The sequence below is a fragment of the Dreissena polymorpha genome, unplaced genomic scaffold, assembly GCF_020536995.1.
Source record: "Dreissena polymorpha isolate Duluth1 unplaced genomic scaffold, UMN_Dpol_1.0 chrUn009, whole genome shotgun sequence".
In the NCBI taxonomy this organism is placed as follows: domain Eukaryota; kingdom Metazoa; phylum Mollusca; class Bivalvia; order Myida; family Dreissenidae; genus Dreissena; species Dreissena polymorpha.
The window spans coordinates 734,794-760,401 of NW_026273323.1; the positions used below are offsets into that span (position 1 = coordinate 734,794).

Sequence of the window (25,608 nt, forward strand, 5' to 3'; positions counted from 1 at the left end):
GATATGTTTATTAATCTAATAGTATTTTAGATAAACTACATAAATGCTTTGTTTCCCTTGATTTATGCTCTTGCATATGCTCTTAATATCTACTAAGATATAATTTCATTAAATAGGGTACAATGTAGCTGTAAATCCCAGCTGGGGCACACATTCTATCAATATTTATGGAGTGAAGACAACCCAGATTACTTTGATATTTACTTTTTATTTCTTTTAAAGAAACATTACAGGTAACAAAAAATAAACAACCGGTATTTGTATCTCACTTACGTACATGTATACATATGTGATAAACAGAAAGTTAACATAATAATGAAGTTCTGAATTTCTTTGCTTAAAAAAGGTTCATATTTATAATTTCTGAACATAAATTCTCATTTAAATGCAGTATCTGCTAGAGTCTTTCAGGCTACTAACGAAAGTCATTTAAGGTGTAAAAATGGCCAATAAATAGGTAAATGTATATATGTATTCAAATAACTATATACATACAGCAACTGAATTTATTGTACTTCAATTTTGAACATCTTAAGGGAATAGCTCCAACTTTAAGATGGGAATGATAACCATGGAGAGCCTATGAAACTTTGAAAGTCCTACTTTTGATTTTCCCCCGGTTATATTTTAAACATCATTTAAACATCTAAAAGACTTTGGAAAGTGAAAGTTCCATATATGAAAGTTATTTTCCTTTAGCATATTTGTAAACACTCTCCTGTTTTTGTTACATAGGTGCCCCTTGAATGTGTGTTGTATACATGCAATTGCAAATCAGTTACGGTTATATTTGTGTTATATGGGTAAGTGTTCCCAGAAGTGCTTATCTAACTATTTTCTGACAGTGTAAATCTAACCTAAACTTGATTTCAGTTTTGGCAAGTCTGTACTTTCTCCTAAAATTAATAAATAGTAATGCCTTCACATGTTTGTAATGAAAATTAACTGGCTGTTTGTGATACACAAAATATCAATACATATTATGAACAATAACTTGCAAGTTCCATTCATCCAATAATACAACATTTCAGACATCAATCAGATCTTGTAACAGAAGAAAGACATCTTAATTCTTAAAGCTAGGAATCAGGGGCCCGTCTTATCAAACATCGTACGGCATTCTCACCTTACGATGCAATTTTCGAGGCGCCATATAAACGTAACCGTCGCATTTATAATTACTTTTGTTGAACATTTCCATTCATTTCCAAAGAAGCTGTCAAATATCCATTATATTTGAAACATACAAATTATAATCACTTATATTTTTAAATTACAAAATGCAATCGTAAGTTAACAATGTCGTACGATCTTTGATAAGACAGCCCCATACTTTTAATATTAAAGCCAATCAGTAACCATGTGTACAATGAACCTCATACATAAACACATCATTTGTATAAATACTAATTTTCCTGATTGATATTTGTTGTGTTCAGATGACCCCTTTCTACACATAAAATAATATGTTCAACTATTCTATACAATCCATATATTGAAATGCTACACTTTTATGATTGTTTCTGAAAGACCGTCATTTTATTAATGTTTTCCACAAACAGCGATAAGCCCCTTTTATATCTGCCAAAAGAAAATGTAAAGATATATGGAATATATCGTGGCTTGTGCTATTTCGCATCACACTCGAGACTCCGACTCTCGTGTGATACTTCATAACACAAGCCACTAGACTGATACAAACTCTTAGAACAATTGACTAGCCTAATATTTCTTTTTTATATAACCATGTGTATTTATAACAAATGATAAGCCCACCATGTCATAAAGCATCCAATAACATAAAAGCACTTGACTTAAATCAAAATCATACACATGAAATGTTAGCACTCAAGACTAAAATCACTGTCACAACAACTGGATATTGAAATTAACAATTAAAGCAACACTTATTGATACCACTGGCAAAACTAATTAATGCTATAGGCAACAGCTTTTAATGCCATATGCAACACCCCTTCATGCCATAGAACTACCTCATTTGGACCACAAAGTGATTGGCACACACGCTAGATTACCACATTTGTCAGTCCAAATCATACAAGCCATGGGTCTGACAACCACTTCCACTCCCAGAATGGTAGGAGTGGCCTTTCGGATTCTTCCGCTTTTTTGATGATTTTTTACCATGACGCTTTTTTGAACTCGAGTTACCTGAAAAAACAAATGCATCGGATACAGCTGGCATGACCTTTGAAGTGTGGCTAGCTGGCATCAACCTGCCTCTTTAGGGTTTTTTTCTATTTCAAACTAAAATTCTGGTGTCACAATGTCTTAGCAAAGTCAAATTCAAAGTTGCACCCAAGCGCAATCTGCCTTTTAACCTTTTGCATGCTGGGATATTTGTCATCTGCTAAATTGGTGTCTGCTGAATTTCTAAAATCATCATTTTCTTCACCTTTTTTTTCAAAGACCACTATCAGAATAGCAAACAGTTTGGATCCTGATCAGACGCCACGTTTTGTGGCGTCTGATCTTGATCCAAACTGTGTGCAAAGGCCTTTAAAATGCAGTTCCAGCGCTTAAAGGGTTAAAGGTATGATGACTGAGAAGTCATTGCACCTGTGATTGTTCTGTGGCTGAATGAAATATGGATTAACAATCAACATTTATTGTACGTACAGTACTTTGACTTTTGAAGTGCTAACTTCTCAAGTGCTCAGTCTAATACTTGCAGAATGTATATCTTTAAATTCTATGTCTTTTATTTGTTGAACATGTACATAAAAAACAATTTTGCAAACTCAAAAGATTTTTAGGATCTTACACTTGAATTCACAAATCTTCATGGGCATGTAAAACTAGTATATACATAGTGAAACATGGTATTTTATTATATACCTATTGATAATCTTACTTTACTTTATTAATGAAGTATCAGCACAACAAATACATGATAATACTTATTTAATGGGGTATCTCCACAACAAAATATATGATGATACATATTTAATGTTGTATCTCCATACAATCTCTATACAATTTATTCCATAGGATACCTATATTCCACTGTGTGATGTCCATTTCCTGGTGTAACCAAAGGGAAATTGAACTGACTACTTTTATGTATTGTAAATATCCTTAAGGTCCAAAGTGACTTTGGAAATGCTCAAACAAATTATTGGGTCGTGTACATCATACAAAGTATTAATGAGCGTCTTTCTACCAAATTTTGTTTTAATTTCTACTGTTAAAATGCGCTTTTTTTTCATAAGTTAGATATTTCAATACTATGGTGTTCAAGTGGTATGACACAGGTCGTTTGTGACATAATATTCCCTGCAGGGCCATTCATTCTTTATTATATACTGTGTAAGTATAATAGAGAAAATTGCTTTATCAAACTTTTTTTTTATGATTACTTTTTAGTTTTAAACCTATTTATTTATGCAGGACTGCATCATAAGCCTTATGCTTATTGAAACACCCTCAAGTACATTTCCTGAGTAGAACCAATACTTGGTATCTTAAGGGAGATGAAATCCGAGACGTCCAGTCGCTACATGGACACCATAGCCACAAAGCCTTGGAACTTTTGATGGTCCCAATTTTATAAAGATAACAGTATTTAACCATATGACAAAGCCTGAGCCTTTGCTGTACACATACTGGTACTGTTATTTGTGGAGGTCGAGTCCGTGGGAGAGGAGGTATTTGAGGCAGCCTCCCACTGGAGAGTCTCCCGCAGGGATTGGCTGTCACCGTCCACGTATGTGTCGATATCCACAGGGTCATCATCATCCGTGCATAGCCTGGAATATAGCACTCTATGGATCCATCTAAAATTTAGATTCTAACAAGCAAATTTGTTTAATTGATATCCACCGCCAACAATAGATTTTGTGACAGACAAAGCCAATTCTATATCCCTTCCCCTTAAGTGGGGGATAACGACTGTGAAGGTTTTTAAATTAATTATTTGTTTTCAATAGCTTATTTAAATTATCTCAGGCGCTCAAGGCATTTGATAAAGGCAACATGAAGTACAGTATTGAAATACATGATGATTATGGTCATATGCTTACAGGAAATTATAAATACACTATGAAACAAGGGCTGTTTGTAAAACATGCATGCACCCCATATGGGCTGTCAGTTGTAGTGGCAGCCATTGTGTGAATACGTTTTTTGTCACTGTGACCTTGACCTTTGACCTAGTGACCTGAAAATCAATATGGGTCATCTGCCAGTCATGATCAATGTACCTGTGAAGTTTCATGATCCTAGGCCTAATTATTCTTGAGTTGTTATCATGAAACCATTTTACTGTTTTGAGTCACTGTGACCTTGACCTTTGACCTAGTGATCTGAAAATCAATAGGGGTCATCTGCAAGTCATGATCAATGTACCTATGAAGTTTCATGATCCTAGGCGTAAGAATTCTTGAGTTATCATCAGGAAACCATTTTACTGTTTCCAGTCACTGTGACCTTGACCTTTGACCTAGTGACCTGAAAATCTATAGGGGTCACCTGCCAGTCATGATCAATGTATCTATGAAGTTTCATGATCCTAGCGTAAGAATTCTTGAGTTATCATCCGGAAATCATTTTACTGTTTTGAGTCACTGTGACCTTGACATTTGACCTAATGACCTGAAAATCAATAGTGGTCATCTGCCTGCCATGATCAATGTACTTATGAAGTTTCATGATCCTAGGCCTAAGCATTCTTGAGTTATCATCTGGAAACCATTTTACTATTTTTAGTCACTGTGACCTTGACCTTTGACCTAGTGACCTGAAAATCAATAGGGGTCATCTACCAGTCATGATCAATGTACCTATGAAGTTTCATGATCCTAGGCCTAAGTGTTCTTGAGTTATCATCCGGAAAACATCTGGTGGACGGACGGACCGACCGACCGACGGACTGACCGACCGACCCACCGACATGTGCAAAACAATATACCCCCTCTTCTGCAAAGGGGGGCATAAAAATCATTTAATAAGAGAAAAATGAGGAACATAATACAGTATACAATTATTGTTTAAAGAAATAATAATCTTATCCTCTAAGATGCTTACAAGATATGAGTTATAGTGGTATTTGTGGCAATCAGGACTTTGCCTTGTGTCTGACGTTCGTTAATTTTGACATTGTAAACTAAAGTTTAAAAGGCAAAATATTTGTATATATTCAAACATTAAAAATTATGTACAAAAATCATTTCAGTATCCGTTCCCATCTCCATTCTTAATGGAACAAGCAAATTCATTGAATTGATATCCCCCGCCAATACATTCTGGACTAAAAAGTGTTATATTTGACACTCAAAAAAGCATTTTATCAAGATAGAAAGGGCCATTACTCCGTTATTAACAGCTGGTGTACAATGCCATTTGGCGTGCATCATCCTCTTATCAATATATTTACTCATACCAAGTTTCAATGAAATCCACCAAAGCACTTCCAAGATATGGCTCCGGACACAAAAGTGCCCGACGGAAAGACGGACGGACAGCAACGCCAAAACAATATCCCCCCGCCTATGGCGGAGGATAATAAACAATGTAAATCAGCTATGCTACAGCCCAACATTACCAATAATGTTCTTACTCTGTATAACACTGCTTCGGGTCATTACGAAGCCATGTAACTAACAAGGGACAAAATTGTCACAAAACCAGGTTTTCATTGTGAAAAAAAATCTGATAAAGGGAGAAAACTCAAACTGAACTTTTGAAATGAACAAACAAAATTAACCCCCTTTGTAATTTTTTTTTTTTTTTTAAATATATTTTTAGTCGTAGCGACCTTGACATTGGAGATATTGACGTGATTCTTTCGTGCGACACACCATCTCATGATGGTGAACAAATGTGCCAAATGATTTTAAAATCTCACAATGAATGACATAGTTATGGCCAGAACAAGCTCATTTATGGCCATTTTTGACCTTTGAACTCAAAGTGTGACCTTGACCTTGGAGATATCGACGTAATTATTTTGCGCGACACACCGTCCAATGATGGTGAACAAAAGTGCCAAATGATTTTAAAATCTGACAATGAACGACATAGTTATGGCCCGGACAAGCTTGTTCCGCCCGCCCGCCAGCCCGCCCGCATTCGCCAATCTAATAACCAGTTTTTTCCTTCGGAAAACCTGGTTAAAAATGTCCAACAATGGCACTGACTTACCCTGTTCCTAGGAGGAACTGTCGTACATGTCGTCTCTGACTATCAGTATGCTGCGGACACTTGTGTGACCTACAAAGTTACAACTCCTCATTCAGCCGCTTTCTGGGAAAACTGGGCTTAATGCATCTGCATAAAGTGTCGTCCAAGATTAGAGACGACACTTTCTACTTAACCCTTTACCACATAGATACTTATTGTGACACATTTGAAGTCCCATAGAAAATTAAATTTAATGAAATACCTTTCTTACTAAATTCAAGTTTTAAAGGCTTTATTTCAAACCATTAGTTACTGATGAGCAGCAAACAGCATAAAACCTGAACAGACTGCGAGTTACTCGCAGGCTGTTCTGGTTTTATGCTGGTTGCAAAAGCTATTTTCACTTTCCTTCTAATGGGGAAAGGGTTAAATTAGATTTTCTGTTAGAAATTAACCATTTTGACAAAAAAGATCCATAGACGGGGATAGCAGCGTCCATGATGATTAGGGACAGGCTGATTTGCGACTACACTTAAGGCACATGAATAAAGCCCAGTTTTCCCAGAGTCAGGCTAAAGTCATTCATATGATGACTGTTAACTGATTTACATCTTTATAAAATGAATGGACTTAATTAAGATTTATCTAAATTTTGAGGAAATTCATCAATACTTCAACACAATTTAGTTTATGTTTTATCGCTCATATCAACTAGCATTATCAAAAACCACCTTTGCAGCAAAATAGTTCACATTTTATGCAACCCGTAGCTGCTTATTATCCCAATTCACACGAGAGAGATACTCGACCATTTCCATTACATCTAATGGATATGACAGACTGGCAAAGAAAAGTATAATGTAGCAAATGGTCATTTGACACAATTACAGAACTTTGTTCAGATAAGTATAACTTATCTGTACTTTTTTTTAAACAAGGTTTGTATAATATGTATGATTAATATAAATATAACAAGACATCATTCTGTCAATAAGGCGAAAATGCCCCCACATTTCACTTATGTCTCAAAACTACACTTACGTAAAAAATAACCTGTTAATAGTGAATTGGACTTATGACCTCTAAGAGTGACCTTGACCTTTAAGGTAATAAGATGATTGATGCATTCGACACTCACTGTCTTCATGGTGGTCATTTGTGGTACATCATTTTTAAATTGAATGATGAATGACAAAGTTACAGTCCAGAAATACAATTTTATGACCAAATTTGACCTTTGACCTGTAAATGTGACCTTGACACTCTCAAGTCTCTTTCCAGGGTAGAACCAATTCTGTGTTGTTTAAGAGTAGATCTTGAGAACACTCCCTAAGTAGGTATCGAACCTGTGACCTATTGATCTCTAGGCAGACACCATATTCACCATGCCACTGAGACCTGCCTTTAAGGTGATAATTAGAGTGTAATGATGGTCATGTGATGTTAGTTATTTTAAAACCGCATGATGACTGACAAAGTTACAGCTGTTTTAAGGCAAAATTAGAGCTTCAAGAACTTAGCCTTTAATATAAGATAGACAGACATGTTTTACATGAAAAATGGCATCTTATGATGGTTTGAATTTGAGCCAAGTTATTTTTAAAATGCATTAATTAATTGCAAAGTTATGGATGAGCAAGGAATGTTCAAGCTGTTTAATGGCCAAGTTTGACCTTCAACCTCTAAGTGTGACCTTGACATGTAAGAAGACAGATGTTATGGATTCTAGAGATGTTTTACAGTTGAAAAAAGCATGTAGACAATCAAATGAAAACTGGTTGAGTTAGAGAACGGAAATCATCAAAGCGACATATTTTATTAAATTCAAGGTTTACGTCTCAATGCGCCTGGTGAAATTAGGGCTGTTATTTCATTTGGCCGCCATTTTATTCTATTAAACAATTTGAGAATGTTTGTTGATGATCAGATGAAAACTGATTTAGAGAGTGTAAACCAAACAATGAGGACATACTGATAAACTGACAGTGGAAACTGTATGTGTCTCCAATCATAAAAAAAGAAACATAACTCTTGAATGTACAATCAATCTTGTGCATGTGACTACTTGAATTAAGCCAACTTTGTATTATGTAACCAGTTTGAATTCCCCCTCAGCCTTTTCACTCTATTTTGATCACCTATTTTGATTTTGTATTAAGAGATTTTTCTCTTACCCAACTTGCAACTGTTGATTTTTGAGTATTTGTATGTCCAAATCTAGGATGTAGCAACCACTTGGGGGTAAAATTTGAAAATCTGTTGCCTGTTAAGGTTCAAATCAGAGTTAATTGTTTATCTTAGCTGTTTTGTTTTCACGCCCGTCATTTTCCTTTGTCTCGATGACCGGTTCTGACCATAATTGATGAAGCCTGCATATCAATTTTTCAGTTCAATAACACAGGGATGTATTGAACCATGTTTAAAGAGCTTACTTTCAAGGACGGCACTAAACAAGAAAATATCTTTACCACGCATTTTCACCAAACCATTATTTTATTCGCTGAAATTGTGAAATTTTTGCAATTGCACACCAATAAATAAGAGAAGATAGTAAAACATATTGGAAGTATAACATTGTTTTATTCCATTAATTAATATTCATATGATTAACGAGGTTGAAAACATTGTGGCACAAGGAGACATTCCCATATTGATTTAAAATGGAAGGTCCACATGACCAATTTATTGAGAGACCACTTTTGATTACTCCCTTGAGTGGTCTCTAAATATTTACTGTTATGTATACAAACTGTACAAACCATAGTCTTTTAAAAAGATTAAGTGTGAAAGAAGATCACTGTTTTACCTTGTGCACATTTTCTTGGTATGTCCAGATATAACACCGCAAGTCTGAAAAAAAATAAACATCCATTCAATTTGTTGCTGAAAATAGGGTTTTACGTACGCAAATTTATTTCACAACTGACAGTGTATGAATGTTATTAGAAGACAGATGTGTCAAAAAATTAAGTCCTATAGTTCTGTATGGGTAAACACAATAAATCAAGCATCACCATTAGGTCAGTATTTCTTTTTTATTGTATAAGTACCAGATAATAATATACACATTTTTAAAGTGGAACAAGAGAAGATAATAGTATGGTACATACGGACATAAGAAGCGTTTTCTTTTCTTCTGAAAAATAAAAGACAAACACAACCATCAGATATTTGTTTCATAGTCAAATGCGTATCAATCTCTTGGTTACAATATTAATTGTTTATAATTTACCAGTCGCCAAATACAAAATCGCTTTGCCCACTAAGTTGTGTTTTCATAAAACGCTTATTCCATTACTCCGACAGTCTTTGTTTGTCGGATCATGTGGCCACAATAAACGAAATCTTGTTGATAATAACGTCAATTTGTTTGACAGCTGGCGAGTGGTCAATTGATACATTTATGATTTATTACTTTACATTATAATACTTAATTTATGCTGTTAAAGCATAAATATCTATATAATGTAGACATTGTGACTTCAAACAATTCTTTCACTTAGATTTTAACTTGACCTAAGGGTACTGATGTCACACTTTCTAAAACTTTAAAACCAGGAATGGTTAGTTGAATACCCTAAAAACTGCTCCTTCAAACTTACCTTATAACATAGTTCAAAGCCCCATATGAAGTCTGACCTTTAAAACTTACCTAATTTCATACTGCAGTTATGGAATCTGCTCCTTTTAAATCACTAACTGACATATATTCATAGCCCCTAATGGTAATAGCCATTTATCATTATCAAATAATATGTATTCATAGCCCCCTACGGAATCTGCCCCTACAAACTGACCATATAACAAATATTTAGTCCCCTATGGAATCTACCCCTACAAACTTACCTGGTGACATATATTCATAGCCTCCCCCCCCCACCCGGAATCTGTCTCTCTGAACTGACCTAATGACAAACATTCATGACCACCTATTACATCTTCAATTTTTTAAACTTACTTAATGATACATTTGAAGCGGACCTATGTTGTCTGCCCCTCTGAACTTATATAATAACAAATGTTTATTCCCCACCCCCTCCCCTGTGAAATGTGATCCCCTTAAACTGACCTAAACCTCTATAAAACCTGCCCCTCTTAACTTACCTAATGACTTATATTCATAGCCTCTATAAAACCCACCCCTCTTCACTAAACTAATGACATATATTCATAGCCTCTATAAAACCCGCCCCTCTTTACTAACCTTATGACATATATTCATAGCCTCTATAAAAACCAGCCCCTTTTTACTTACCTAATGACATATATTCATAGCCTCTATAAAACCTGCCCCTCTTAACTCACTAATGACACATATTCATAGCCTCTATAAAACCTGCCCCTCTTAAATTACGGTACCTAATGACATATATTCATAGCCTCTATAAAAGACACCCCTCTTCACTAACCTAATGACATATATTCATAGCTTCTATTAAACCAGCCCCTCTTCACTAACCTAATGACATATATTTATAGCCTCTATAAAACCCGCCCCTCTTCACTTACCTAATGACATATATTCATAGCCTCTATAAAACCTGCCCCTCTTAACTCACCTAATGACATATATTCATAGCCTCTATAAAACCTGCCCCTCTTAAATTACCTAATGACATATATTTATAGCCTCTATAAAACCTGCCCCTCTTAAATTACCTAATGACATACATTCATAGCCTCTATAAAACCTGCCCCTCTTAACTCACTAATGACATATATTCATAGCCTCTATAAAACCTGCCCCTCTTTAATTACGGTACCTAATGACATATATTCATAGCCTCTATAAAACCCACCCATCTTCACTAACCTAATGACATATATTCATAGCCTCTATAAAACCAGCTCCTCTTCACTAACCTAATGACATATATTTATAGCCTCTATAAAACCCGCCCCTCTTCACTTACCTAATGACATATATTCATAGCCTCTATAAAACCTGCCCCTCTTAACTCACCTAATGACATATATTCATAGCCTCTATCAAACCTGCCCCTCTTAAATTACCTAATGACATATATTCATAGCCTCTATAAAACCTGCCCCTCTTAACTCACTTATGACATATATTCATAGCCTCTATAAAACCTGCCCCTCTTAAATTACCTAATGACATATATTCATAGCCTCTATAAAACCCGCCCCTCTTCACTAACCTAATGACATATATTCATAGCCTCTATAAAACCAGCCCCTCTTCACTAACCTAATGACACATATTCATAGCCTCTATAAAACCCGCCCCTCTTCACTTACTCATTACATATATTCATAGCCTCTATTAAACCGCCCTTCTTCACTAACCTAATGACATCTATTCATAGCCTTTATCAAACCTGCCCCTCTTAACTTGCCTTATGACATATATTCATAACCTCTATCAAACCTGCCCCTCTTAAATTACCTAATGACATATATTCATAGCCTCTATAAAACCTGCCCCTCTTCACTAACCTAATGACATATATTCATAGCCTCTATAAAACCAGCCCCTCTTCACTTACCTAATGACATATATTCATAGCCTCTATAAAACCTGCCCCCCTTCACTAACCTAATGACATATATTCATTGCCTCTATAAAACCTGCCCCTCTTCACTTACCTAGTGACATATATTCATAGCCCCTATAAAACCCGCCCCTCTTAAATAACCTAATGACATATATTCATAGCCTCTATAAAACCTGCCCCTCTTAAATTACCTAATGACATATATTCATAGCCCCCTATGGAATCTGGCGTATCAGCTCTCTCTTGTTTTATAGTGGACTCTGCAGTCATGTCCCCTACAAACAAGACAGTATTTACTGGCAAAGACACTCCACAAACAGAGCAATACAGTTATTAAGATCCTGGCATCAATATAAGGATGTACTGTTTGTTTAAAATTTCACACAAATTTCACAAATAGCCATAACAATATAAAATAATTACCAGACTGAGTTTAGATAAAGATTGTCAAGACTAGTCTTAGCATCTTATTTGTGTATTTTTAATACCAGAAAAATGTGTATCTGTGTGTTTTTTAACTGTACTAGTATATATGGTTTAAAAAAAAACTCACTTGTAAATTAATATATTCAAATTGTCCTTAAAGACTTTGAGTTATCCACACAAAGACCTTACTTTGCAAATATTAAAGGGACTGTCAACCACGACGACTTAAAAAAGAAAAGTTATAAAATACCGTATGGTTTTACAATTATTACTTTATATTGATTAAAATATCACGACTGGTATATAACATTACTTGAAAAAAGTTGTTAAGTTTTCATATTTTCAGTATATTCGGTAATACATTTTACTGGGTATGTCTACCAGGTAACTACCAGTGAACTATAAATGACCGCAAGTAGATTGATCATCATCATCACGTGGTAAACCAAGGAATGCAAATTGTGCATGCGTAGTGAATTGTAAATATTATATATATAAAATGATCAATCTACTTGCGTTATTTATAGTTTGTATATCGTTATGTCACCTATTTTCGCGATGTACTTTTGATTTCACATCCCGAAATTTTATTACTGAATAAACTGAAAATATTAACTTTTTTCGAGTAATGTTATATACCAGTGGTGATATTTTAATCAATATAAACTAATAATTGTTAAAAAATATGGTATTTCACAACTTTTCTTTTCTTCGTCTTCGTGGTTGTCAGTCCCTTTAAAACCATTATAAACACTCTCAAACCTGTGTATTGTGAACCATTTTTCAGTCTTGAAGTTTTATGGCGTCGGGGTGAATTACTTCTTTTCTCTTTCTTCAAACGCTTTACTGCAACACATCATGAGTAACAAAATAAAATATTTATCTATTTTACTCAAATGTTCCCCAGTAACGAATATTATGAAAAAAAATGTCCCTTATCTTAAAAGTTGCATCATGCGAAAATGGGTCTTATGTCATTTGCAGCCGGTGTAGCTACAGACAAGCCTGCACAATCACTTCCCTGTCCATTATAAAGTAATGCAAGGTTTCTATGTCTCATTAGCGAACAGGGTTACTCTTGAGCAGACTGTGCCAGTCGTCAGACTGGTCTGAGGGTACGCTGGCTAAATATTGCAGAACATCCATTTTTGCAAAACATGGCTCATATTACCTTATACTGTTATAATATATCAGAACAGTTATTAAGGACAGACTAACAGCACTACTATGCAACAGTGAACAATACCAATAACTAGCATACAATCTGATTTATAGGGGAAGAAATTAACTGAAATTCGTACTGCCAAAAGTTTGTGAGTTGCTCATCGAGCAATGTGTAAAAAGTCAAAATATCATCACATTTTGTTACTCGTACCTTTTTAGAGTTTTAAAAATGAATCCAAAGAGGTCATAAACTAGACATTACAATGTGTTAAACAATGTCACCTAAATTGTGGATTGACGTCATACGGCATGTGTTGAAAACTGACATATTGTGATTCATTATATTAATATCTGAATGTTTCAGTACGTAATCAAAATAAAATGACATTCAAACGTGAGTTTGCTGTAAAAAACGCCTTTAAACAACTGTTTTGTTAGATAATGTATTGATCCTATTCTAATGGATAGTCACCCTCTCAGGATCATTGATTACACTCGGCTATCAATGATAGAGATTTACAGTCGCCTGTCAATTGCCCATTTTTTATAGCCAGAATGAAAATTATGGTAGCCCAGGGCTTCGGGCTCTGTATTTGTTGGACACTGTTTTAAAGTTCCCGCCCTATTATAGCAATATTTTGACTAATGCACTACACATAATAAAAAAACTCTTCTTTTCTAAATAAGGGCCATAATTCTGGTTGTGTAGAAAATATCTTAACACTTTTACAATATTGTTAAATATAGACAAAAAAACAGTTGTGTTGAAAACCTGTGAACCAAACAATCAAAGTGTACAAGGTCACATGATGGCTAACATGTTTGCAAATCTTCCTCCAGAACTTTTTGGGCAATGCCTGACACAATTTAAAAATTGTTGTGTTATTTTTTTTCTAAAAAGGAAAAAAATCTGAACCCAAATGTGTAGGCTTTCAAGTTCACATGCTGGTTAGTATGTTAGTATATTCAAAGTTTAATCCATAAAGCAACCTTTTTTTCAAGTAACACATGACACAAACAAGAATATCAGTGAAACTGATGGATGCTCCCCGATGATGCGCTTTGTCAATCTATGTGTTGATAACCACCTAAAACAAGATGCGTTTGTGAAACACAATGTCCCCCTATATGACATTTGACCTTGTAGGATGACCTTGACCTTGACCCTTCACCACTCAAAATGTGCAGCTCCATGAGATACACATGCATTTCAAATATAAAATTGCTAGCTTCAATATTGCAGAAGTGACATTACATGAGCAATTTTGATCCATATATTTGACCTTGAAGGATGACCTTGACCTTTCACCACTCAAAATGTGCAGCTCCATGAGATACACATGCATGCTAAATACCAAGTTGCTATCTTCAATATTGCAAAAGTATTCATAAAATAAGCGATTTGGGCCACATATATTTGACCTCTGACCTTAAAGAATGACCTTGACCTTGACCTTTCACCACTAAAAATGTGCAGCTCCATGAGATACACATGCATGCCAAATATCAAGTTGCTATCTTGAATATTGAAATACTGCAAAAGTGTACATTAAATTAGCGATTTTGACCCATATATTTGACCTTTGACCTTGAAGGATGACCTTGACCTTGAGCTTTCACCACTCAAAATGTGCAGCTCCATGAGATACATATGCATGCCAAATATCAAGTTGCTATCTTCAATATTGCAAAAGTTATTGCAAATGTCAAAGTTGGCGCAAACAGACAGACAGACAGACAGACCAACCAACCAACAGACAGGGCAAAAACAATATGTCCCCCACTACTATAGTGGGGGACATAAAAAATCTATTAGTAGCATCGGTGACCTTGACCCCAGTGACCTCAAACCTCATACAAAGGTAGAGGTCCATGCAAGGTACTTACAAACAATCCAAATATGTAAGAGGTCGGTAAAATATTGAAGGCGCTATGAGAAACTGTAACAAAATTGTGACTGAAAAATCTATTTTTAGCCTCGGTGACCTTGACCCCAGTGACCTCAAACCTCATTAAAAGGAAGAGGTCCATGCAAGGTACCTACATGCAAAATATGTAAGAGAACGGTGAAATTTTGTACTCGCTATGAGAAACTGTAACAAAATTGTGACAGAAAAATCTATTATTAGCCACGGTGACCTTGCCCTTGACCCCTAGTGACCTCAAACCTAATCAAACTGTAGAAGTCCATAAAAGGTACCTACTTGCCAAATATGTAAGAGATCGGAAAACTATTGAAGGTGCTATGAGAAACTGTAAAAAAATTGAGACATCAAAATATATTATTAGCCTCGGTGAACTTGACCTCAACCCCAGTGACCTCAAACAGCATGAAAAGGTAGAGGTCCATGGAAGGTACCTACGTGCCAAATATGTAAGAGATCAGTAAAATATTGAAGGCGCAATGAGAAACTGTAACAAAAGTGTGACGGAAGGAAGGAAGTAAGGAACTTCAACTGGCAACTATATGCCCCCCCCGAAAATTTTCGGGGAGCATAAAAATGAGCTTGATGAACAGAAGGACCTACGCAAAGACAGAAAGATAAGGGAAATCCATATGCCATTCTCACCTTTCTTATCAGGATATAATGACCAGTCGGCATCATTGTAATCATCCTCACTATCTCCACTGTCTGGTTTACCATCTGCCTCAATTCTTGATTGTATACAATATAACAAATTAATAAATAAATTAAAAAAAACTCAATTGTGAGAACATCCATTATAAGGTAATGGAAACAAACTGGTCAAAATTTATTACAGTCAAAATGTATTCCAATTACCAATCCAAACACTGCTAAATCTCAAGGCTATCTTATTCATAAGTTCAACATTTTTTTGTAAACTTTATCATCAAAGATGCTTTAAATGTGCACAATTTTATTTCATTAATACATTTCATTTTCAGGACAATAACATAACAAGAAACCGTCGGAGACAGGTGATGCTCCCCAACCCAAAGTTTTTTTTTGTCACAATATTGCACCATATATTCAGATAAAAGGAAACGTCTTGAGGGACATAACTTTGTACAAAATAATACGATGGATGGTTTAGCAACTTAAAAATTTCAAAGGGCCATAACTCTCTAAATAAATCATCTAACCAGAACCCACAAATAACACGGCATCTCCTCAAGGTAGTTAAGCTTCCCATAAAGCTTCATTGAATTCCAGTCAGTAGTTGGGGGGACAAGAATTGCACAGTAATGTACAGTTAATGGAAAATTTCAAAGGGCCATAACTCTGTGAAAAATCATCCGACCAGAACCCGCTGATTATATGCACATCTCCTCTTGGTAGTGAAGCTTCCCATAAAGTTTCATTGAATTCCAGTCATTAGCTGTTGAGAAATAGCCCGAACAAAAATTGTGCACGGACGGAAGGACACACGGACAGACGAAGCGGCGACTATATGCTCCCCTCAAAAATTTTGGGGGAGCATAAAAATAAGAAACAAGTTATAACCAAAGTGGATAAAATTCAAATATAAATTCTACCTTTAATAAAAAAACAATTCTATAAAAAATTCATCGTTTTTGTTTTTGTTAGTGGCATTCTTCATTTGTTGTTTTATTACTAATTATGCAAAATATAAATTAAACAAACATGAAATCCCTCTTTAAAAAAAAACAAACAAAAAATCCAACCTGTCTTTCAAAGCTTTCTGCGAGCGTCTACTGGCAATGCGGGAGCTATTACGGCCCATTCCCATGCATTTCTCTAGATGGGGTGCAAACCTAGAGGCCGCAAGGTTGCGCTGGCAGTTGGGACAGACACACTCAAGCTGTTTCCTGGCTGGAGGATTCCCAAACACATCCACACCAGGCTCATCTACAATGGCTGTAAACACAAACACAATAATTATCAGTACATTTCAATTTGTAAATTATTAATATAATTTTTTTATTTCATTTCAAATACAGTATTTTCAATTTTCAAAAGTAACATCATCTTACTTTTTATGTTCTGCAAATGTTAACTACAAACACAAATATTTGTAATTATATAAGAATTTTAACAGTGTTACAGAATGTGTTTACATGTAATTGTGTTAAGTTACTTTTCATTATGAACATAACATCCGATAACAGAACTGTTATAATAGAGAACAATATTATTTTTCAAGCAAATAAAGTAATATAAAACAAGAGATGTGTTTTTCAGAAACACAATGCCCCCTAATGCGCAGCTTTCAATTTTATTTTATTTTTGACCTTTGACCTTGAAGGAAGACCTTGACATTGACCTTTCACCACTCAAAATGTGCAGCTCCATGAGATACACATGCATGCCAAATATGAAGTTGCTATGTTCAATATTGCAAAAGTTATGAAGAAGGTTAAAGTTTTGGGACACACACACACACACACACATACAATGACAGACAGGCCAAAAAACAAAATACTCCCGATCTTTCGATTCGGGGGCATAAAAACATTTTATTGTTTAAAATAATTGTATTGGCCTTACCATGTTCCCTCTGGGATCTGAAATAAACCAAGGAACACATGTAAGTAAACAAGTATAAGTAAACAACTTCATACATCAATAAGAATTAATATGACAATGATAAACCCAACATTTAAAAGGGCAGAATGAAATTATCTCAACAAAGCCTTTGTAAGAGTGCAAATATTTTTGCCATGTGTAATTAAAAATATGAGTATCTATGACTTTATGTTGTATATTTTCAAAATGTGTAAAACTGAAATGTCGTCTGCTGCTCTCAAGGATTGGCTAAGGCTTTTAATTGCTCATTGTCGGCTCAGGTATTACTTAAAAGTACCCCGGTCGCGGGGTACTCTTTTGTAAACTACAATTTACCCTGGGTACAGTCAATACACTTAAAAGCACCGGCCATACCTCAAGGTACTTTTTAGAATATTGTCCTTACACCTGGTACTCTGAATTATACTGAAGAGTAGATGGATTCTTTAAAAGTGTACTTGTGCCAACAATTACCAATCAGGCGTATATAAGGTCTATATCACTTTTTATAGACCTCCACTTGAATGTCAGTCCAATTGAAATCAGGAATTGTTATAGGCTATATAATATAATTTCACTGGTATCACTGGAGCTGCAGATATCCAGGGGCCGTATTCCAGTAGCTTCTTAAGTTAAAAAATAACTTAAGTTGATATATTGCGCAATAATTTTTTTTATCTCCGCCATTTTTTCTTTTAACATAAGATTTCACTAAGGTTAAATTCTGGTAGCTTCATTAACTTAATAAATTTCTTTACTCTGTGTATTTTTACTCATATATTTTAAATTAAGTTGACTTCCTTTAACTTTTAAAGGAATTTCTTAAAGAGAAATACTAAGCGTCTCATGTTTTGTTTTTGACATTTCAAATTTAACTTAAGAAATTTATTTAAGAAATTTCTTAACTTAAGTGAAAACTTAAGAAGCTACTGGAATACAGCCCCAGGCATCAAAACCCTAGAACATTATTATGACATTTTCTGTAAATTATGTAAATTCAAGGAATTTCTAAGTCTAACAATTATACTTCTGATTTTTTCAGCAGAGTTTTTTCATTCATCATTGACTACCGAGTATTTGCATAACATTATTCAATTTCAAAACATTTTACATTAGTCATGTTGACCAGTCCAAATAGGTAGCAAGGGAAGCAAACAAGAGGGCCATGGGCCCTAAGGTGCTCACCTAGACCCAAAGGAACTTAACTATTCTGGGAAGGTGGAGTTCAAAATAATAAAGGTACTTCATACAGACAGGTGTACATACTTAACTTGCGCTTTATAGTTCGATTATTTAGTGTAAAATCTTCAAAAGAGGACGAGTGCTGAGCAGAGAGGCGGTAGTACAGACTTAGTGTGCTCTATGATTAAAATACATTTTCACTGTTTTTCCATTTAAAATTATTTAAAACAATGATACTCTGATTTTAAGTAATACTGCATTTCACATATCATACATGACGTCTGTATATAAAATTAATTAGCATAATGGTATTTCTGACTTTCACATAATACTGTATTTCACATATTATTCATGTAGGCCAACATGACTTTTGTATATCAATCTGTATTTATGATTTAAAATGAAATTTCATACTTCATTTAAGAGTTAATTTTTGTTAATTATTCACATTTGTAAGAATGTTTGTAAACAATTCCTCTACGCTTTTACTCTTTGTTTACAACCAATGCAAAACTAAAATGCATTTTAATTGTGAAATTCATTCTCAAATACAAGCTGCATTTAATATCATAAGTATCGCAAATAGTTGGTTTTAAGTACATTTTCTCTATCTCTTTAATTCTTGAACAAAGTATATCTGTGATATGATATGTGTAAATGTAGACACGATAGTTTTTTGTCAATAAATGTTCAACAGTAAAGTTGGAGAATATTTCAATCGATTTTTTATTAATCAATATAATTGAATTTTGACAACAGTTGTTGCCTAAGCCGTAAAGGATATTTTTACGTACATATCTTTACTTTTTCTTCTTGATATTCAAAATACAAAATGTATACACTGGGCTTGTGTGATAGTTATAAGTTAAATACTAGTAATAGCCATATTGAGTAAGTTCAATCAGGCATCACTGTACTTAAAGCTAAGAAATATGAAATATCACGCCCATTAAATATATATATATTGTATAAACCTTTCTTGGAAATAAATAAGTACATAATTTTGCTATTTCAAGAGCTTGCTTCAGTATTGTAATCTGTTCTTTTTATGCAGTCAGCATGCTGATTTTTATACGAAAATAAATGCCAGACAGGTGTATCTATGTGTTTATCTCTATATTGAAACCACTGTATAGCAATTGCTGTTCCATGCTGTTCACTGCAAAGGGCTGTAAACAAGGGGTTAGGCATCAAGCAACTGTCAGAGATAATGAGGTACCTGCTGTGGCTAATGGTTATTTCATTGGTCTGAGGTCATTAAATTACATGCAACAAAATGTGTGAAAAGTGGCCAGCACAGGAATTTGGAGCCTTACTCTAAACTGTTATATACAGTTGTTTCTCCCCTAAGTAATTTTTCTGTGAAATCAATATTACTACTTAAAATTTTGAGATTATTTAATAAAGGGTTTTCAGATGGCAAAAATACGTTTGTTGCACTTCATCCCCACCCAATCATCAACATAATAATCCTCTGTTAATAGGGCCATGTTTTTCAAATGTTCACAACTATTTTCAAACTCATCCGAGACATCCACATAACCAATGTTTAGACCAAATTTCATGATGATTAGGCAAAAATGTGACTTCTAGAGTGTTCACAAGCTTTTTTACTATATAAATATAAGGAAAAAGACCCCCCCCTGGCAGCCATGTTTTTTTTACCGGTCTGAACCATTTTCAAACTCAACTGTCGTATCCAGGAAACAAAATTTAATGTTCTGACCAAATTTTATGAAGATTGGACCAAAAATGTGGCTTCTTGAGTGTTCAAATGTTTTCACTATATACATATAGAGAAAACTGCCCCGTTCGCTGGCGGCCATGTTTTTTCACTGATCTGGACCATTTTCGAAATCATACAGGATATTAATAAAACCAATGTCTTGACCAAGTTTCATGATGATTAGGCAAAATTTGTGACTTCTAGAGTGTTCCAATTCTATATAGCCATATCAGGAATACTGCCCCGCCCCCTGGTGACAATTTTTTTCAAAGGACCGTGACAATTTTTGAACTTAACCAACATATCATTAAGACAACAATTTTGGCAAAATTTACATGAGGATTGGGCATCAAATGTGACTTCTACAGTGTTCACAAGGTTTTTCTTTTTTTTTTACCTAGTGGCCTAGTTTTTGACCCAGCATGACCCATTTTCAAACTCAGTCAAGTATCATCGGGACAAATGTTCTGACCAAGTTTCATGAAGATCGGATAAGAAATGTGGCCTCTAGAGTGTTCACAAGGTAAAATGTTGACGACGGACGCACGACAGACGCACGGCGGACGACGGACAAAAGGCCATCCCAAAAGCTCACCATGAGCATGTTGTACTCAGATGAGCTAAAAATGTTTATTCTAGAGTGTTCACAAGCATTTTTTACTATATAATATAAGGAAAATGCCCCCCCCCCCCCCCCCCAACCATGGCGGCCATGTTTTTTTACCGATCCGAACCATTTTCAAACTCAACTGTCGTATCCATGAAACAAATGTTCTGACAACATTTTATGAAGATTGGACCAAAAATGTGACTTTTAGAGTGTTCATATGTTTTCACTAAATACATATAGAGAAAACTGTCCCGCCCCTGGCGGCCATGTTTTTTTACCAATCTGGACCATTTTCAAACTCATCAGAGATACTAATGAAACCAATGTTTTGACCAAGTTTCATGATGATTGGGCAAAAAAGTGTGACTTCCAGCATATTATTAAGACAAACATTTTGACAAAGTTACATGAAGATTGGGCATCAAATGTGACTTCTACAGTGTTCACAAGGTTTTTCTTTTTTTTGACCTAGTGACCTAGTTTTTGACCCAGAATGACCCTGTTTCGCACTCGGTCAAGGTATCATTGGGAAAAAAGTTCTGACCAAGTTTCATGAAGATCGGACAATAAATGTGGCCTCTAGAGTGTTCACAAGGCAAATAGTTGATGACAAACGGCGCACGCACGATATTGTGCTCAGGTGAGCTAAAAAAGCAGGACACTGCCCCTTTTGTATTTTCCTAAACCTATACAAATGTCTTTTTTAACCAACATTTTTACATACTGCGGATCTGTATCTCCCAGAAATAGAGTTCCCAGCTTACAGGAACGGTGGACTTCGAAACACAAGCCAAGTGTTACGTCATCAATGATGTCATTTACTATAAAAGCCAGTTCTTCCTGAAAAAAAGAATTATTCAGCAAATTTGTTCATAAACAAGAGGACCGCATAACGGGTGCCACGCTCGGCTACGGTGCAGTTTTGAATAAATGAAAGCTTGTCAGAATTTAAAAATTTATTTTATATTTTTTTAGAGGTCACAGTGACCTTGACCTTTGACCTAGTGACCCCAAAATGGGTGTGGCGTGTAGAACTCATCAAGGTGCATCTACATATGAAGTTTCAAAGTTGTAGGTGGAAGCACTTTGATTTAAGAGCCAACGTTAAGGTTTTAGCACGACGCAGAAGGCGGACGTCAGACAGTTGACGTCAGACGGCGGACGACGAGCTGGCTATGACAATACCTTGGTTTTTTTCCGAAAATAGGATTTGAAAAGGGCAGGGGGGCTTTTTTGTCAAAAGGTCACTTTCGACGTGCAGTTTGTTGTCAAAAGGGCACTTTCAAGCGTGCTGGCGTTTCTGAAATGCTTCCTGTTGCATGTTAATTTATATGTTATTAATAATTGTTTGAATATATTATTCCCATTATTATGAAACCATTATTACACCATTCAAATATAATGTCTACAATGAGGAATAAATGAAATACAATGTAATACGAGATTTATTAATTAACATAATAATGTAAAAAAAAATAATTTTTCTTTTTAAAGGGCAGGGGGGACCCTAAGAAGGGCAGGGCGGAGGTTCGGAAGGGCAGGGCGGGGCGCCCTTCAATTTAGGCCAAGCTGGAGCACTGAGAACCAATACACAACTTATTGATAAGTTGTTTGACTAAATTTGGCCCCCGAAAAAGGAATAAAAGAAAAGCAATAAAAATAGTGTATTCCATTTTAATGTAATAAGAGGAAAATGCAAAGAGTAGAATTCAAAACCAAATATTGTTTTATATTAAAAAAGATATATATTTAGAACATTTCTGCCCAGGCTTCATCTTATTTAAATCTGCAATTTTGTACAAATAAATATTTAACAAACAATAAAAAGTTCTTTGAATAAAAAGGCTGCAGTATGCCCCAAACTGCATGGGGAAAAAGCATCTTTTTACAAAAATTTGATGCTGGGAAAACGGACCATAAATAATTATATTGGTTGCATTTTTCAAATGATAAGTGCTGCAAATCATAAGAACATCTGATCAATTTGTTTTTTCCTTACCTCTTTACTTACTAATAACAATTGTCATACTTATTAAGTATTATTTTAAGGGCATGAAAGAAATGAAAATTAAGATAAGACTAATGCTTCAATAATGTATGATGTATGTTACTGTAATGTATGTATGTTGTAGTTTATTGTGTTGTTATTTGTAATCTTGTTATTCCCAGGAGGCGAACTAAGATGGTGGATAGATCTTTAGCTGTTGTTGGCCCGAAGTGGTGGAACAATCTACCAAGCCACTTAAAAATCATTGACAATGAGGGCTGTTTTAGATCAAGACTTAAAACTCATTTCTTCAATCTTTTTCACGGATAACCAATGTGCAGTGTTTGTGCAGCGCAATAGAATATTTTTATAATATTTTTTGCGCTATATTAGTGACATGTATTTGTATTTATTTGTCCATGAGTTTGAGAGCAGATTTTTTGTTTTTGGAAATAGGGTGAATAAATACAATTTATTTAAAGAAAAATACTGCCTAAAATGGACTTAAAACAGTCTTAAAGCACAGTGTTTAAATTAGTGTGGGCCTAGTTGTTATACTTCCATCCTTCACAGTGTGTTAGTTCAATAGTTGACAGTTTAGAGGTTTTTTCTGGAATCTGGTTTAAGGATTATTCTAGGAATTGCCGAGTTCTTTAACCTTTTATACATTTTCAAAATAAAATATGCTTGCTTGCCCACGTCAGTTTATGTATGTTCACCAGCCTTTTAACATATAATATTGTTTCCAACGAAAAATTATAAATGATTGGTTGAATGTAACCTACAAACTTGATCAATTCGGACCTTCAGTAATTTCGGACAAAGTCCGCATAACAGTAACATATCTAAATAATAAATTTATGTATCCTTCTTTTACTGCTTCCTCGCTTAAAACATACCTTTAAATCGTCAATATTCAACGACTCTATATCACAGCTTAATGCCATTTCGTAACAACTTTTATTCGTTTGTTATTATTTTGTCGGAAGTACACAAACATGTCTAAACCGCGGCTTACTAAATCGAAAGATTTTCCGAGAACGTGCCAACGCGTTCGAAAAAAAAATCAAGTGTTTATATTATGTATTAGATCTAAAAAATACAAAACACAGTTGTAAACTGTTTAAAAATTGAATATTGCACTGGAAATTGTGAACATGCCAGACTCCAACATAAATATATATCACAACTTTACAAGGATGTTTACCCAAATCGTTCGCAGTTCTTGAGCAGCATTTAAACGTAAATTAACTGACCATACGTTAAACTTAAAGGGGTCTTTTCACGTTTTGGTAAATCGACAAAATTGAAAAAAATGTTTCAGATTCGCACATTTTTTTTGCAGTTATGATATTTGTGAGGAGTAATACTGAATATTTACCATGCTCTAAAATACCCATTACGTGCATTTTTTGTTAGGGAGGTTATACATTTTTTTTCGTAAGTATCCATCACAGTCTCATAAAAGAAGTGGCGGTGGGTTTTGTTTATCACAAAGGGTCTATATATATACACACCTAGCATGCAATTTTGGAGCACATGTATTTGGCTTACATATCGCTAATTTTAGTCTTTCAGCGTACAATATCACTTCATTATAATTAGTGAATTTCATTCTTGCGCAACATGAATTTTAATCGAAGGTGGCATACAGTAGTTAGGAATTAAACGTTAGAAGATCCGCTCAAGTGCAATTTTTGTGATGGCTACAGCAATTATATTCGTCGCATGAAACCATGGTAGTAGTCCAACGACAATTAACGCATGGCCGTCGCACCAATTAAAAAAAGTCAATATCGTACCGATGTACTTGATTTCTTTGAAAGTCGTTGCGGCGACTTTCGGATAAAAAAAACACGCGTATTACTCAGGATTTAACAAAAATATTTTACTAAGGTCGATGCAATGTTGCGTTCACTCGAGATGAAGCATAGTATCCAATATTCCCCCATTGAAAGCGATTGTGGGTTATTACGGAATACCGTGAGGGCCATCGTGCATACACATTAAAATCCAGAGGGCGATAATTCGATAGTGCGATAGTACGATGGCGACATTGCGATAGTGCGATTAGGACAGTGCGACAATACGATGGCGACAGTACGATAACGCGATAGTACGATGGCGACAATGCGATAATACGATGGCGACAGTACGATGGCGACAGTGCGAAAGTACCATGGCGACAAAGCGACAACGCGATAGTGCGATGACGACAATGCGACAGTGCGACAATACGATGGCGACAATGCGATAGTCATATCTTACTGTCGCCATCGTATCAACGCATTGTCGCCATCGTACTATCGCGTAATTGTACTGCCGTCATCGTATTATCGCATTGTCGCCATCATACTATCACA

The 25,608-nt window shown here is 35.0% G+C and overlaps 1 protein-coding gene across 1 annotated transcript; it reads right to left on the bottom strand.

Annotated features, from left to right (window-relative positions):
* Positions 1-188: 188 nt before the first annotated feature.
* LOC127863475 (ataxin-7-like protein 3) lies at positions 189-24,398 on the bottom strand. Its single transcript, XM_052403026.1, has 12 exons — positions 24,145-24,398; positions 21,983-22,098; positions 17,723-17,739; positions 16,900-17,092; positions 15,821-15,906; positions 12,849-12,932; positions 11,852-11,935; positions 9,252-9,277; positions 8,948-8,991; positions 6,163-6,231; positions 3,628-3,770; positions 189-2,172 (listed from the first exon to the last, which is right to left on the bottom strand). Exons 1-12 carry the CDS (start codon positions 24,190-24,192, stop codon positions 2,045-2,047), a joined length of 1,038 nt encoding a protein of 345 aa, XP_052258986.1. The 5' UTR covers positions 24,193-24,398; the 3' UTR covers positions 189-2,044.
* Positions 24,399-25,608: the final 1,210 nt, after the last annotated feature.

Excerpts from the sequence above, each read along its gene's own strand:
- LOC127863475 (XM_052403026.1), bottom strand. The coding sequence starts at position 24,192 with ATGGCATTAAGCTGTGATATAGAGTCGTTGAATATTGACGATTTAAAG. Across the intron at positions 15,907-16,899 it reads CAGAAAGCTTTGAAAGACAG|AATTGAGGCAGATGGTAAAC; the intron begins GTTGGATTTTTT and ends TATACAATCAAG. Across the intron at positions 8,992-9,251 it reads AGAAAACGCTTCTTATGTCC|ACTTGCGGTGTTATATCTGG; the intron begins GTATGTACCATA and ends ATTTTTTTTCAG.